The 17,316-nt window shown below is 37.0% G+C and overlaps 1 protein-coding gene across 4 annotated transcripts in view; it reads right to left on the reverse strand.

The window, feature by feature from the left end:
- The window catches only part of CPSF6 (cleavage and polyadenylation specific factor 6), a 34,390-nt gene that overhangs the window by 7,223 nt on the left and 9,851 nt on the right, over positions 1-17,316 (reverse strand). Inside the window, exons 3-10 of one of the 4 annotated variants that reach the window (XM_056130799.1) lie at positions 16,292-16,395; positions 12,538-12,683; positions 11,499-11,672; positions 11,259-11,369; positions 10,341-10,845; positions 8,062-8,177; positions 7,026-7,179; positions 4,513-4,702 (exon numbers count right to left, since the gene is read on the reverse strand). In XM_056130799.1, coding sequence (XP_055986774.1) covers positions 4,516-4,702; positions 7,026-7,179; positions 8,062-8,177; positions 10,341-10,845; positions 11,259-11,369; positions 11,499-11,672; positions 12,538-12,683; positions 16,292-16,395 — 1,497 coding nt within the window. In that variant the 3' untranslated portion in view covers positions 4,513-4,515. Of the gene's footprint in view, positions 1-4,272; positions 4,435-4,512; positions 4,706-7,025; positions 7,180-8,061; positions 8,178-10,340; positions 10,846-11,258; positions 11,370-11,498; positions 11,673-12,537; positions 12,684-16,291; positions 16,396-17,316 lie in introns of those variants that run through there. The other 3 variants (XM_056130796.1, XM_056130795.1, XM_056130798.1) reach the window with 3 other exon arrangements.

The raw sequence follows: 17,316 nt of genomic DNA on the forward strand, positions 1-17,316 counted from the left end.
TCGTCGATTTGCTCGAGCGGGCCCAGTAACATCTCCATTGGAGACTTTGTTGTTACTGTGTCTGGCATATCGAATACTCTCGGTAGCTTGCCGGGCTCTCCGAGAGGGGCGGAGGAATCGAACTCGGGTCGGCCATGTTGGCCGCTTGTAAGGCGAACGCCCTACCCGCTGTGCTATCGCTCCAGCCATAAAATGAGTACTAAATAAATATGGAACACTTGCATTTTAAAATGTTACACTAACAAAGTCTCCAATGGAGACGTTACTGGGCCCGCTCGAGCAAATCGATGATCAACGGGAGGGCCTTTACTTTTTACTTTACACTAACAACTCAAATTATGAGGACTCCCATTAGAAACTTAGCTAATCAAATTTGACAAATCAATTATACTAAACTCATGGCAAATTAATCTGTCAGAAGATTAAAATATCTATTTAATATGGCTCTTTTAAAGATAGGTCTCCATGTCAATATATGGGATTAAAACTATTCTAATGTAATTTAAGATGTACCTTTATTAGCTCAGTGAAATAAAATTCACTTTTCTATGAAAATTTCTCCTTGATGAGATAATTGGGAATGAGGTAGGCAAAATAAATAGAAGCCCCCAAACACAACTCAATTTTTAAAAATAATTTTGTGTTGACCAGAATATACTTCATAAAATTTTGTTGTATTTACAAAAGAGTTCCTAAGTACTGTAACATATTTTTTTCATTTTTCTATGCTTCACAGTACTTACCTCATTTAAACTAAAACATTTATTCCATATATAAAACATAAACACGAACCAGGCAGTTCAAACAGCAGAAATAAACCACTACAAAGTAAACTCAAGGTTTACTCCCAAAATTTCACAGAACAGATATTTCAAAATAAGCTAATAGTATAAAGTATAAGTCTGAACTCGAGTTAAAACATGCTACCACAGAAGGCACATCAGTAAATATGGATAGCATACATGGCACCTTTACCCCACTCCCTTTTAAAATTAGGCTCTCTTCAAACTATTCACCCAAAACATTGTTCAAAACAATCTAATTTACAAACCAAAACAATGGTAGTAAATTTCACACTGAGATGAAAGTGAGAGCAAAGTGACTCACACTTGCATTGAATAGTTTCTTAACAGGGAACATTAATCATTTATAAACAAAACCATATTCTTAAACCACAGTGAGCAAAAACATTTTAAATCCACATGGGATCACTCCCTACCACCTTGCTATTTGAATTAAGATAGCTGTGTCACATTGTGCAAATAACTACTAAAACCAAGGATATTTTCGATCAAAAGCAGCAAGAAACAACGTATTCAGGAGAAGCAGAACAGTTAGGATACATGGGAAAGAAAACACAACAAAAATCTGGGTAGGACAATATTAGACAAATCTCAAGAGGTATGAGAGTTGATATAATTAAACATTTTTATTACCATTATCACTTAACAAATTATTGGAAGAACCACTAACTAAACAAGATTACATTAAAACTATTCTACTGTTTTTCTGCTTCTCCAAGATTGATACAAAGCTATAAACTAAGAATGCAAAGCATATAAATCTTGCTCGATAACAAAACCTAGTAAATACTAGGTTTAAGAGAAAAGTAACACTACTGCTAAGAGAAAAGGAATCATACAGTATAGCTACTTAATCCAGATTCATGCATCTTTAAAATTGTATCAAAAAAGAAATCATGATCTGATAATATGTATGTAAACCTATCGGAGAGAAAAGCATGAATGGAGTACAGTTTAAAAAAAAAAAACCTTGTTTCATTACTCTTCAATGCACAAAGAAAAAATAATATGAATTTGTTGGATAGGGTTGTTTCAAACAACAAAATTATGAAACTAAAAGTTTTCAGTGTGTGTACGATCTTAAAACAATGAACTATGTTTTGCTCAGAGTGGTCTGAGAATAGAGGCAGAAATTACAGAATATGAAGGCACAATGTTTTTACATACTTCATGAAATTTACAATACCGATATTCCCATTAAATATCTATTTCAACTTAGATACTGAATGTTTTTAGAAAAATTTGTACATTTTAAAAATGAGAGAATGCAATTAACATCACCAACAGTTCAAACACAAAAAAAATTAAGATGGGACAGACATTAACAGCTTGCCAACATAATTATTTTTCCAGTTAAATTAAGAAGTAGCCCTTTTAGCAATTGATCATCACTTTTATAATAAATTATCCATTAGTGGCTTATTTATATACAACTTATTGCTAAAATTCATGTTAGCTTCCAAACTATTCGTTCCATTTCATTCATTTATGATACACAAGCTCAAAAGGACTCATATTTAAAAACTTAAGTGGTCAGCAGACCTCAAATGGTTATTTAATTTGCAGATAAGCATTTTTGTTTGTTGAAATAAGTTTTTACTTATTATATATTTAATTCTAGCCCCCATCCCTTTATTAAGGTCTACATCCACAATAAATACGACTTGACTGGTATAGCAAAGGACCAATATTCCAAGTTAACAATGTTCCACCTAGAAAATGCTTATGTAAAATTTTGGTTGGGTGAAGGCATATAACAGTATCACAACTCAATTCTAATTACAAATAAAACATGGGAATTTTGGGGTGGTACATCAGTGATCAAGAAAAAAGTCAACAACTGTTCACAAGTTGGGAATTCACAATTAATGTCTGGCTAATGCAAACAGTCATGATAAAGTTGGGTATACCATTAGAATATAATTAAATTTTCCGAAGTTTACTTGTCTATGCTAGCTTAATGAAAATCGGCAAGAAAACTTCTAGATATAAATTGATTCAGAAATGCCCTTTATGAGCACATCCAATACTGGAGATGCCAAAAATTTATGCAAGAATTTACTATCATTCTAAGTAAGCCAGGGCCTACTCCTGGCTCTGCACTGAGGAATTACAGTGCTCAGGGAACTATATGGGATGCCGAGAATCAAACCCAGGTGGGCGACATGCAAGGCAAAATTTCCCTAAGTGCTATACTATCGCACTGGCCCCAGAAATTTATTTTTTTCCCCATAAGATGAACTCAAATCCATTCAGGGGGAAGAGCTGTATTTTAAAATTTTAGGGTTTATATTTACAAGATAAAGCTTTCTTTTCTTATTCACATTACAAACCAGAACCAACATTAAGTAAGCTTAGTTTTGAAAGTGAAAGATGTTTTGCTCACATTAAGGAAATATTTTGAGAATCACTTATATTGAATTCTACAATACACAAAAAACGTTTAAAATTTTTGATGAGATTATTCAAAGTGCATATTTAAAATATAAGTAAAAGCATTGAAACTGGCCTTTTCACTTCAAAAAGCACTTAGTAATGTAATAACTTATTTGTGTACCATAAAAATAAGACCTGAAAAGACTTGAAAAATAAGAATCATGCTTGTTAAAATGCCTATTATAAAGAAACTACTCCTCTATGACATATTTACATATACCCGACATAGGATTTTACCCACACAATGTAAATACTAACAATTTCCAACATCATGGAAAATAATTAGATGAAGTATAGTTTACCACAAGGAATCTGTTTTATCCTAATTTAACCTGAATATTCCACAATAACATGAAGAAAGTGTGTGTGTGCGTGTGTGTGTGGGGGGGACAACTTGTATACAGAATAACTTTTGTTACATGAACAAGGCATATAGTGCCCCTCTCCCCCTTTTCACATGAATAAATGCTGTTTACAAATATAAAAATAAAATTACACATGAAAATGAAGTATAAACAGACAACTCTTCCTCTGCTTTATGAGAAATGTACACAAGAAATAGCTTTAAAGTACAGAAAAAACAAGACACAATGATCATGGTTCATGAATGAAACATCAAAGAAAATTGCTTTTATGTTATTTTAACTTAAGATATGACTTGGTACAATTTTAAATTATGTAAGAAACACCCTGTACCCATTTTCATTGGCACTTTTTTGTATTTTTTTTTTACAAACTAAAGGATACTTTTTTTTTTAATAAACAAAACTTTTCTTAAAATTTTTTAAGGACAAAACATCTTTCAGGGTTGAGAAACCATCTCCTGTATTATCAATAATGTACTAGATGTTCTTTTAAATGTTTTAGTGACAGATGAAAACATTAGTTCGAGGAGAAAAACAAAATTTATTTCAAGTTCAAACACATTATACATATAGATATTAATTCCTATTTTAAATAATTAAAATATACAAATGTTTGTGAATAAGAGATTCCAATTTTTAAGATTTTAGAAGCCGAGCATGAGTCCTCTTGATTTATTTTCCTGCTTTCTTAAAACAAACCATTAACAGTAGCAACCTGAAACCTAAAAGTTGTGACACAAAACAGTAAGAGGGAAAATTTTACCTTTCATTACTTACCTGTCATTTGGCTTTCTCTGGAAGATTAAATGGTCCAACTTAAAATGTTTATACTGTATAAACAATAGTGTCAGTTATAATTACTGTTAGTAATAAATGCACTCATACAACAGGAACAAGGGACTACCCACCTTCTAACGATGACGATATTCCCGCTCTCGGTCACGCTCTCGATCTCGGTCCCGATCTCGATCCCGATGTCTCTCGCGTTCTCTACTTCTCTCCCTATAATAATCATCATGGCGATCTCTACTTCGAGATTTATGACGCCGACTCTTTTCTCGTGATCTACTATGGTCCCTCTCTCTTGATCGTTCACGTCTTCTAAAAGAAATTACTGGATTAATGCTTTCCACAAGGAAACATTAAATACTTGGTGATTAAAAATACCGAGGAAGGCAAAAAATTGATTATAAGTCTAGCTTAAACTTTCTATCCCAAAATACCAAGTATATACCAACTTACCTAAAAGCATGAACTACAAAGCCCCTTTAAAAAAAAATATTTACCACGGCTGGAGCGATAGCATAGCAGGTAGGGCATGATTCTCAGCACCCAACATGGTGCCCTGAGCACCGCCAGGGTAATTCCTGAGTGCAGAGCCAGGTGTGACCCAAAAAGCAACCAGGGGTTAAAACAATAGTGCAGCAGGTAGGGAGCTTGCCTTCCATGCTGCTATCCCAGGTTCAATCCGCAGCATTCCATATGGTCCCTGAGCACCAGCAGGAGTAACTCCCAAGGGCAAAGCCAGGAGTAAGGCCTGAGTGCCACCAGGTGTGGCCCCAAAACCAAAATTAAATATAAACTTAAAAAAAAATTTACGCCTGAATTGGGAACCAGATGTAACAGATATACCTTTTACCTAATGTAACAATGTAACCTAATATAGACATGCATCTTTGAATGAGTGAAAATCAGAATCTGGGAGAAAATTTCAAAGAACCTATACTTTAAGTTTAAATAACACAAAAGGTTAAGATTCATAAAACCATTCAATATACCATGGGCCTAAAATACACAAAGTATTATCAACCATTAACTCCCTAGAACTACACACATACTGATTTTACACTTATAACAAAATATGGTTTAGTGTAAGTACTATGATACTAAGAACCTTTCTTGGGTTGGAGAGATAGCTACTCTGGTAGGTAAGGCACTTTTGTAAAGTAAGGCATTTGCCCGATTAAAGTCTAAAACCCTAAACTTGTCCCGTAAGTTCTAACAGGACGTAGAATTTAAAGCATGGAACCAGGAATAAGTCCTAAGTACTGTTGGGTATGGCCTCAAAACCAAATAAATTATTATGGGGCTAGAGTGATAATACAGCAGGTAGAGCGCTTGCCTTGCATGCAGCCAAACCAGGTTCAATGTCTAACATACTGTATTGTCTGTTAAGTAAGCCCACCAAAAGATATGTGAGTACCGAGCCAGGAGTCAGCCCTGAAATGGCTGTGTGTAATCCAAAATTTAAAAAAAAAAAAAAAAGTGAGGATGGGGGTGAGGGTGAGATGGGAAGATGAGATGGTAGATAGCAAAGTGAAAACATAGTAATTAAGTTTTCAGGAAAGATCAGGATACTACTTGCACTCCTAATTAAAAAAAAAATAATCCATGAGTTGCCTTATTTTCAAAGAGCAGGTAACTGAACCCAACTATTTCCCTGATGGGGTTCTGAGACAGTACGGCAGGTAGGTCTTGCATGCGGCCAACCCAGATTCAATCCCCAGCACCACCTACAGTTACAAGCACTATAAGGAATGATTTCGGAATGCAGAGCCAGGCCCAACCCCTAAGCATCCCTGGGTGTGGTCCCAAAAGAAAACAACAACAACAAAAACCCATTAAGTATTTACACTTTCTAGAAATCCTGCTTAACTAAATCCTGAAATGCACACAAAATAGAAAGTTTCTATCAGTTTAAATATCTTTGTATTTCTGCACCAGACAGTTAGATTTAAACATACATTAGAAATATTTAAATTAAATTAGCTCATTGATCAGATATATCTTTGGAAAAATTATAAAACCTTAAGACCACTTTAGAGTAGTGCTGGGGAAAAATAGGGCAAGGGTAGAGAGTGGGAACTTCCTAACAAAAATTTGAGAAAATAGCTGGGAATACAGCTCAGCAGTAGAGCTCTCCCTGCCCCTAGGTACAATCCTCAATACCAACTCAACAACAACAAAAAAATACAATAATCCCCAGCCTTGACAAGAAACTAATTTTCTTATTCTAAATATAGTTACTTAGCACTCTTCTGCACCAAGCATTGTTTATGTGACGAGATCAGGAACATCGGTTTCAGTGAAAGGAATGATAAGTACAAAAACAATGTAACAGTCAATGACCCAGTGTACCAAAAGAAAGAGAAGGGAGACCAATGGGTGAGCAAGGGATAGGGGTACATGGTGCTAACAGACAGATAAGTACTATATATCATGTTAATAAATTCCAAGAATAACTGAAAGTCTTTTTAAGCAAAGATCTGAAACCTGATTTAGATTTTTAGAGTTTGAAAATTATTCATTACAGCTACTGAGTGAAAAGAAATGTCAGATATGATTTTATAGTGCCAAAGCACAATCTATTCCCTATTTGCAAATTAACACTTTTAGGAGACATGAAACTGGAAAGTTTTACCTTGATCCAGAACCATAAGATTTGGATTCAATTCCATGAAGGCAATCTTGCAAAGAGCTAATAAGAACTTTGCAACGATCATCAGCAGATACTTTGGATTGTTTAATTAAAGAAATTGCAGTCACCAATGTCTCAATAGCACTCCCATAATCACCTGTGAAAAAAAATTGGAAGTAAAACTTTATTTTCATATTATCACCAAATCACTTACGACAAAAGTATGTGAACATTTTACAATAGTAACGCTCTTTAAAATGACTATAGAATTATCACTATTATAAATATCATAGTTATTATATAGCTGTATAAAATATCATCTGCCAATGAAAAAAAGTAAAATTGACTTAAGATTCCCCCACCCGCAGTTACGACCTGCAAACCGCATTAGCTCTACACATCTCTGGCTTCTGTTTTACTTGGAGCACAGGGCGAGGATCCTCTATGCTTCCTGGCATGAAGCCAAAGCAGAAACACACATGCCCCTGACCCCCGATGAGTGGGGAGAGCTTAATTACTGCCTGGCAATACAGACTACAGTCTGCCCCCCAGTGCTGTAAGCAAAGACTGGCTTCTTGTTTTGTTTTTAGGTCACACCCAGATGTGCTCAGGGCTTGCTCCTGGCTCTGTATAGAGATCACTCCTGGCTGGGCTCAGGGATCATGTGGGGTGCCAGGGATCAAATCTGGGTTAGACTAATGTATGGGCAGTGCCCCACCCACTCTACTATTGCTCTAGCCTATTGTTTTTGCACAGATAATAAAAAGAAATGAAGGTAACGTGGTGAACACATACAACACACACCAACCTGTGTGCTTGACCAAAACATAAATACACGGGGGAACATGTGTATGTGACGCTAATGTCATTATATATCAGAGATATGATCTAAATCTATACATAAAACTTTCAAACCAGGGTTCTTTCCACTACACTAAGACATTTCGTTTCCTCTAATGCTTCAAACATAAGTAACTTTGAAAGTTTGTGGCTACAAGTAATTAAAATAAGACATTAATGTGGGAAGGAATATACAAACCAGCACTGGCATCAGATACAGCTCTTGAAATAGCACTGCTTGAGATTGCCCTATTTCTATTCATGATTTCTTCAAACTCAGCTTCGCTCAATGGCGTTCTTGCAGTATCCATTTCCCTAAAAAAAAGTTTTTAAAGAAAGCCTTAATTCATACAACATTTTTTCCGCAAGTCATTCCTAACAACATAAGGTGATTATTACAAATGCCTAAGAATAACTACCAAGTCAGATTAGACATTTTCCCAACATAGAAAACAAATCTAAGTCATATCTATTAATGCCACGATCTTTCAGTTGAAAGCAGCAACAAACTTCATCTTTCTGCCAGGTACCAATTTTTTACTTTTCAATCATAGAAAACAAGTAAATCCTGATGAAGTTCTCTCTACCCCTACCCCACTTCAAACACACAATATAAACACAGCCCTATAAAATCAAGGGCAGGCATCTGACACTTAAACTTGGATATGGTTAACACTTATGCTTACATGGTACTGATGCTATTCCCAAATCTTATCCTAACCAAATACCAAATTGTTTAAAATTCAAGTAGGATTTCAACTAAATGTTCATGGCCAGAGAGACAGTACAAGATATTAAGGAGCTTGTCCTGCATGCTTCTTACTTTCGTTTAATGCCAAGCACTGCACAAGGTTCCCTGAGCATCACCAGGGATCACTCCTGAGCACAGAGCCAATAACAGTCATTAACTCTATTCCACCCAATCCCTTAAAACAATCACTATTTTACTTTTCAATAATAAAATTGGTCAACAAGACCTCCCCGCTACGCCCCCAAGTCTGGGAAGTAGAAATCCTATTAGGATGATCTACAGAGAGCTCAACAGACAGGACTGCATGACCAGACAGTCCTGGGTTTCATTTCCCAAACTGTGCAGTCCCCCCTGATGACCACCAGGAGTAACCCCTGAGCAAAGATCTAGAAACAGACCCTGAGCACTGCCAGGTGTGATCGAAAAACAAAACAAAGCAAAAATTTTTGAAGTCTATAAAGTTAAAAGATGTGCAGTAGCAGTTTTAAACTGTCAAACCTAGTCACTTAACCGGCTCTTTACTCCAAGGGTGAACAACTCATGGGCAGTTGCTTCACTGAAACAAAAAATTCTATTATCTTAGCAGTTATCATTCTGTAAGAAAGCATTTTTGACAGCCATAAAAAAATGCCACCTACAGACAGATGCCAGTATACTGTTGGTATCAATTTAGTACTGTGGGCCTGAATAAAATCAAGTAAGTGCTCAAATTCATTCCTATAAGGACACTATCAGATAAAATGCAAAGTAGTTCAACAGTGATAAAGAATTCAAAATCAAATAATGAATATAAGGAAAACTGAAGGGAACATAAACCAAATTTTCAATATGGAGCACAGCTCCATAACTTGTGATTTGAATGTGGTTTTGAAGTGTTTTGGAAATGGCACAGGGATTACCTAGTTCAACAATGATTTCTATCTAGCTTTGCTCTAAAGATCAATTATTTTACTTTCCATAAAACCTAAGTTAGTAACATGCTACCCAAGATTTCTAATCAACATAGTAATTAGTACCTAAAAAATAAGATCTACTTCCTAAAACAATGAAAGAATTCCTCTGTTTACAAAGCATTAATGGTAAACAAAGAGGCAAACTTTAAAAGTAACATGAAGGTCTAATTTGTTCCATTATCTTTTTTTATCCTTTCCTTTAAAAATATGAATTTACTCGGCTGGAGCAATAGTACAGTGGGTAGAGCGTTTGCCTTGCACACGGCTGACCCGGGTTGGATTCCCAGCATCCCATATGGTCCCCCGAGCACCGCCAAGAGTAATTCCTGGGTGCATGAGCCAGGAGTAACCCCTGTGCATCACCAGGTGTGACCCAAAAAGCAAAAATAAATAAAAATATGAATTTACGGGTCAGAAAGCTGATGACTTGTTTTAACCCATAGTAGTACTCTGAGCATATAGTCCTCTGAGCTCAGAGCCAGGACTAAGCCATTAGGACATTTTGGAAGGAAGCAAAAAAGGATCAATCCTCAGTATTTAGTAATTTGCTCCAAATCAGCTATGCAAGTGGCAACACTGAATTTACTCTTGACTTTTACAATATGCTTTTCTTACCACAGATCCTATTACTCTTCTAATACAGAAAATTTGAAATCCAGGGAAAGTAGTTACAGAAAAAAAAAGGGGGGGGACCCCCACCACAGTGATGGTGCTTAGAGAACCATTTATCATTATATACACCACGTCTATTTCCATAGGCAGATAATAACTTACCTTCCTGGAGGCCCATAGTCACCCCTATCATATGGTGGAGGCCGACCGTATGGATCAGTGGGTGGTGGACCCCGACTATCTGATGTAGGCATGCCGCTGTTAGTTGGTGGAGGGAAGAAAGCCGGGTTCACATGTGGTGCGGGTGGTGGAGCACCTGGAGGTGGTCCGGGAAGATGCGGAGGAGGAGCAAGTGTGAGGGGTGGCCCAAGAGGGCCTGGTGGGCGAGGTGGAAAGGGGCCTGGAGGTGGAGGTGGTCCCTGTTGTGGAGGTGGTGGGCCAGGAGGGGGGCCGTAGCCTGGAACTGGAGGTGGAGGACCAGGAGGAAGCGGACCCAATGGAGGCTGCCCAAACGGTTGTCCAGGAAAAAGAACTGGTGGTGGAGGGCGATCTCCTCGATTAGGAGGCCCAGCTAAAGGAGGCGGCAGAACCTGACCAGGAGGTGGAGGGCCAGGTGGACCTGGTGGGCCTGGAGGACCTAAAGGTGGACGTGGTGGAGTCTGTCCAGCTATGGAAAAGAGAAAAAAAAGATTTCAATCAAGTATTTTACCCTTTATAGCAAGATTATACTTTAAAAGCATAATAACTCATAGTTCAAGATTCTTTGTTAAATGAAGCCCATATAGTAAGTGCTACACTAACCACTACAAAGGTCAAATACATCCTCACAGATTTAACTAGCTCATTTTATGCTTAAGAAATACTTGAAACTTTAAAGATTACAACACTTAGAGATAGTTTCCATCTTTCAGTGTACACACTTCTTACAGTGAAATCACCCACCTTATATTCTACTCTGATGCCAAGCTAGAAAGTGAAACAAGGAAAAATGGTCTTGAAAGGATTTTTAAGAGGTAAGAAAATAAGACGGATGTATATATTCTATATATAAGTCAAGCAAGTTTGGAGAAAAATAAAGACCTTTTAGGCCAAAAATGGGTATTTCCTCTATGCTGTGCCCCATATGCCATGGAATCCTAGTTTCCAGGAACAAAGGCCGAGTTCCTTTAACAAGATGCTTGATCAAATTTCCTGGATTCCAAAAATAGCATAACAAGGAGAGTAAGTCACATTAATAATGCATTACTTGAAAAGAGAGAAAAGGAAAAGAGGTATTAGGTAGATACATTTTTATCCATGGAAATTTGAGGAAAATTTTACCTGGAAATGGTGGGGGTGGCCCTCCTGGTCCTGCTGGCCCAGGAAATCTGTCCCCACCGGGAACAGCCCCTGGGAAACGGCCCCGTCCTCTACCACCTTGTGGAAATGCTGCACGTGAACTGCCTCCTGGAGGACCAGCTTTACCTTCCCCAGACATTTGTCCTGATTGTGTAGCTGCAAATATCCAAATACTCATAAATAGCATTGATTAAAATAGTTCTCTGAAATGCAACCACTGTTAATTGCAACAACTCTATTTCAAAGTTCACTCACACTTCGTATATTAATTTTGTATTAACTTCCGCAGGTATCCAAACTATGTTAGAAATATCAATTACAAAATACTTTTTAAATCTTAAAATATTCAGGATAAAGTCTATTTCAAGTGAGTAAATATGAGCGATTTCTAAAATATCAATACTCTATAGCAGCCATTATCAAATTACTCCAATATGAATCTGCTTTTCAGTATGCATAATCAATGAAATCTTGTAACATTCCTGGGTTTGGTCTTATATGCTAAAACATCAAAGAAAACCCATTTGAATTTCTTGAATTTCTACTACACTGCCATCCATTTTACTAGACTAACACTATTCATAAGTCTGCAATACAAAGGCGTCTATATTCACTTTTTTTTTTACTAAGTAGTAAAAGGTCTTGCGTGCCTAGCAAAAAGTGAACAATGGTCTCGTTACCACTGGTTTCTCCTCCACTAAATATCACATTCACATAATGTTTTATCTAATGATTAGAACTTGCTTCTTTCCCGCGATGACAATGACAGAAGGTAAACTAGAGAATTCATATATCACTATATGTTACTGGATCTACAACATGTGGAGAAAAATGGGAGTAGGATTCTAGTATATGAAACATTCAATCATAATCAGGAATCAAATCAAATTCGGAGTATTAACCTTCTAAAATAAATTTGTCAAAGAATATAAGGATAACTTCTCTCATGATTTTTAACAAATACTCGCTATCACTGATCCAAATACCCATCTTTAATAAAAGCCTCTGAGGGATTGCTTACTTTTCCTGGACTGCATTTCAAATTGACTCAGGAACTGTTTATTGCATGGAGTTACGACAGGATTTTGACCGTGTAGTTCTCTTTTAGGCAACAGATCCATTAACTTTTTTGAGGATGCTTCAGATCCAACACCAACAAGGGCAAACCTAAAAGATATTTAAAAGAATAAAGACAGAATGTGACAAAAAGATGAGTAACATTCTTGGTTTTTTAAAAAGAAAATGGCGGGGCTGGAGAGATAGCACAGCGGGTAGGGCGTTTGCCTTGTACGCGGCTGACCCGCGTTCGATTCCCAGCATCCCATATGGTACCCTGAGCACCGCCAGGAGTAATTCCTGAGTGCATGAGCCAGGAGTAAACCCTGTGCAACGGCCGGGTGTAACCCAAAAAGCAAAAAAAATAAAAAAGAAAATGGTCTAAATTTACTTGAAGAAAATATTTAAGTGATAGAGCTCACATTTTCATCTTAACTTTAAAGAACATACATACAGCAAACAACTCACTAATTAAAATTTTTAATTAGCAGATTTTTTTTGTTTGTTTTTCTAGCAGATTCAGAGCTTTACAACCATCACTGCAATCTTAAGACTATTTTAATCATCACCACCCCCAATTCTATTCATTTACCATGACTCAATTCTCACCCATCCCCCAACCTCAAGGAGCTTTCTAATTTGTATCTTTATGAACTAGTCTATTCTGGACATTCTGTAAAAATGGAATCCTAAATTCTACTATTTGCAACTGGTTTCTTTCAGCTGGGTCACACATGGCCAACAGTCAGGGGTTAGTCCTGGCTCTGCACTCAGAAATAACACCTGGAGGTTCTCAGGGGCCCAAGTGGGGTGGCGGGCATAAGCCAGGTAGGTCATGTGCAAGGCAAATGCCCATCTTTCAGCACACTTTCAAGATTGTAGTATGTAATGTACTTCTTTTCAAGGTTGAGTAATACTCCATTATAAATCCAAACTATTATCTTAAGAAAATCCACTCAACAGTAACCAGAGTAATAAGACAGCATAATGGCAAAGCACTTGCCTTGCATATGACACTGGGGTTCAATCCCCAGCACCCCATGTCCCACTAACACCACCAGGAGTAAGCCCTGAACATGGAGTGTGCCCTTCCCCCAATAAACCAAAAAAAATAAACTCCACCACTCATTAGTTGATGGATGAATGGGCATTTGAGTTTTCACTTTACAATGAATGCTATTATGACAGATATTCAATATTAACCAGCAGGAAAGTATAAACAAAAAATGATTATACCATTTCATACTCAAGAGTATGGCAACAATCAAAAGGTAATTAACAAGTGTGGGTGAGGATGCAAAGAACTTGTAACCCTAATATACTGATGGGGCTTCACTGACAAATCTGGCAATTTCTCAAAAGGTTAAATATACTTAACATGGAACTCTGCTCCTAGGTATATACAGTCTTCTTGGCATACAATGGAATTCTAGCCAATTAAAATCTTAAGTTAAAAATGTTAACAGCATGGGGCTGGAATGACAGCAGAGAGAGTAGGCATTTGCTTTGCATGTAGTAGACCCAGGTTCAATCCCCAGCATCCCATGTTCTCCTCAGCTTGCCAGAAGTTATCCCTGAGTGCAGAGACAGAATCAAGTCCTGAGCACAGCCAGGTGTAAACTGAATGATTACCAATTTCTACAATTATAGAATATTCTAAATTGTTCTAAAGGTTCATAGAATTCTGGAGGGGAGTGGGGGAAGCATACCCAGTGATGCTCAGGGGACCATATGGGATGCCAGAGATCAAACCTGGGTCAGCTGTATGCAAGGCAAGCGCCTTATCCACTATACTACCCCTCTGGCCACAAGAATTTTTTCTCCCTAATGGTAACAAGGTCTTTTAAACTAAATTCCTAATCTAACCAACAAATTCTTCTATTGAATTCATAACTGTCTTAAGTTGTAATATTTAGAAACAGTGATTTCACTAATAATACTTATCAAAAATTACACAAATTGGGAGCTGGAGCAATAGCACAGTGGGTAGCGTATTTGCCTTGCACGTGGCCCACCCGGGTTCGATTCCCAGCATCCCATATGGTACCCTGAGCACCGCCAGGAGTGATTCCTGAGTGCAAAGCCAGGAGTAACCCCTGAGCATCACCGGGTGTGACCTAAAAAAGCCAAAAAAAAAAATATATATATATATACACAAGTTCCTCTTATATGCTAGTATTCTTTTCAGGCCAATGGATATAACACAAAAGAACAAAACAGTATCTCTGCTTTCGTGGGCTTACAAGCTGGTGGGAAACAAGGCAATAAGTAAGAGAAATACACTGTAATAATAAAGAAAATCTAAGAAAACTGGTGGAGACCAAAGTGCCTTTTTGTAGAGATAGTCAACAAAGAGAACACTTTCATAGCGTCCGGAATGAAGTTACAGTATTTCACATGGCTATCCCATGGAAAGGTAAACCAAGAGGAGAAAACAAGTAACAACAGAGACTAATATGGGGGCAAAGGCAGGAGTGGTAGGAGAGAAGGTGAAGGTGATAGCAAAGGTGTTGGATTTTACTCAAGCAAAACGGAAAGTCATTGTAAGATTCTAAGCAAATACTGATGTGGCTTAAAATAAATAAAGTAGAAATCTGCACTGTTCAGTAGATTGTGGGGTTAGGATAAAGGCAGAAACAAAAGGTAAGAAAAAGCTGGAAGAGGTAGTAGTAGTTCATATCAGGTAGCAGAAGTGGTCTTGAGAAGTGGTCAGATTCTGCATAAGTATTTTTCTGTTTCACTTGTTTGTTGCTGTGGCACCATGTATATAGCGGTGCCGAGGGCTCAAGGGACCATTAAGGTGCAGGTGGTCAAATCTCAATCTCTTCATCATTCTGATTTGGCAATTTATCTTAAAAAAAAAAAAAACCCAAAATCTGCACCTGTTTTTATTTTTGGGGGGTTACGCCCAGTGAAGATTTCCTGGCATGATGCTCAGGAATCACCCTGACAACAGTAATGGGGGAACCATACAGTGCCAGGTATTAAACCTCTGGTTGCCACATGTAAAGGATGCATTCCAGTCCTCTGAGTCATAGCCCAGAGTCCCATTACTTTATGAAACATGATTGTTGAAACATAACAAAAAAAGAAATACAAACTGCAAATTGGCTAAATAATTACAGCATACAAAAAGATGAAAATATTTACATATTCAAGATTTAGATGAATTTGATAGATGTAAATGTTTTACTCCTATCAGACAGATGAATCATAATCTGTATTTTTTTGTGTAAATATAAACTTGGAAAAACAGGAAAGTGGAGTCAGTAAAATGTATAAACATTTTATAATTTTATAATATATATAACATTTTATAAATGATCACCTATTAACAATCAGATTCTAGCTTAATTTTATTATTGGAAACCTGTATTTTAAAACGTTTCTACAATAACTGTATCTTCCGTAAGTGTATAATTTTAAGGTTTCAAATAATAAAAAAAAAAAAGCTTCTTGGCTGGAACAAATGCTTTTGCATGCATAAGGCAACTGATTCAGATGGATCCTCAAAGCCATAAAGTAAAGCAAATATTCCTAATACCTATATAACTCTACATGTGTTCATCGTCCCACATTTTTTAATTACAGAAAGTTAACACTTATTCAAACTGTCATTTCAATAATCAGTGAAACATTAGATGGGATTTTAGTGCAACATTACATGGAAAAATCCAGGAATGTCATAAACCTCCGAAAAAGAGAAAGAAAATTCTTACCCCTTTGATTGGCCATTTGCTCGATTTTCAAAAAATTTTATCTCCAAAATATCATTTACTCCCAAAGAATGAACTGCTTCAGTTAAGTCTTCATCTGTTGTCCACTGAAAAGACATTCAACCCCATCATTAATCAGCAAGTCACAAGATTTTTACTATTTCAGGATTTTGGGGAGTAGCGCTCAGGGGACCATCTGGGGTGCTGGGAATTGAACCCAGGTCAGTGTGTGCAAGGCAAGTACCCTTTTGCTGTACTATTGCCCCAACACCCCTTAATTTAATTAAGGGTAAATCTGAGATAAAGAGAAAAATGAATGCTCTCTGCAAATAGGTGTATTTGCACATAGACAGCCTCTAATTTTTAAACAGCACAAAAGCATCTGAACACCAAGAGTTATCCCTTCAGAGAGTTTCAGAAATTATAAGGTACATATCCCTTAAAGTTTTTAAAAACTCATAAAAATTTCTGGTTTCTTCCTATTTTAAACTATGATTTAAATTTTTCCACTCTCACTTATTAGTTTTTTTCTTAAAGGAAATGGGAGCAGGCAGGAGAGTATCACATGTTTGAAAACAAGATGGAAGAAAAAAATATATTGATCACCCATATTTTACTATATAGCAGATATTCTAACTCTTGAAATAATCCCTTTAAGTATTATCCCCAGTTTACACATGATGCAATACAGAAGTTAAAGAGCTTATCCAAGGGGCTAGAGAGACAGTACCGTGGGCAAGACACTTGCCTTGAACACAACTGACCCGGGTTCAATCCCCAGCAACCCATATGGTCCCCGAGCCCACACCAGAATGAATCCTGAGTGCAAAGGTAGAAGTTACCCCTGAGCATCGCCAGGTATGGCCACAAACCAAAAACAAAAAAAGGGCTTTCCAAGGTCATAAACTAAGTTTTACCTAGCAAGCAGTCTAGAACTACACCACCACCACCTTCAATATTACAAAGATAGCTCAAATTAAGTGGTGGCAGAACAATTAAGTTTTTAAAAAACCTCTGAGGTAGAAGCA

Source organism: Sorex fumeus, unplaced genomic scaffold (genome assembly GCF_029834395.1).
Source record: "Sorex fumeus unplaced genomic scaffold, SorFum_2.1 ptg000081l, whole genome shotgun sequence".
Lineage (NCBI taxonomy): Eukaryota > Metazoa > Chordata > Mammalia > Eulipotyphla > Soricidae > Sorex > Sorex fumeus.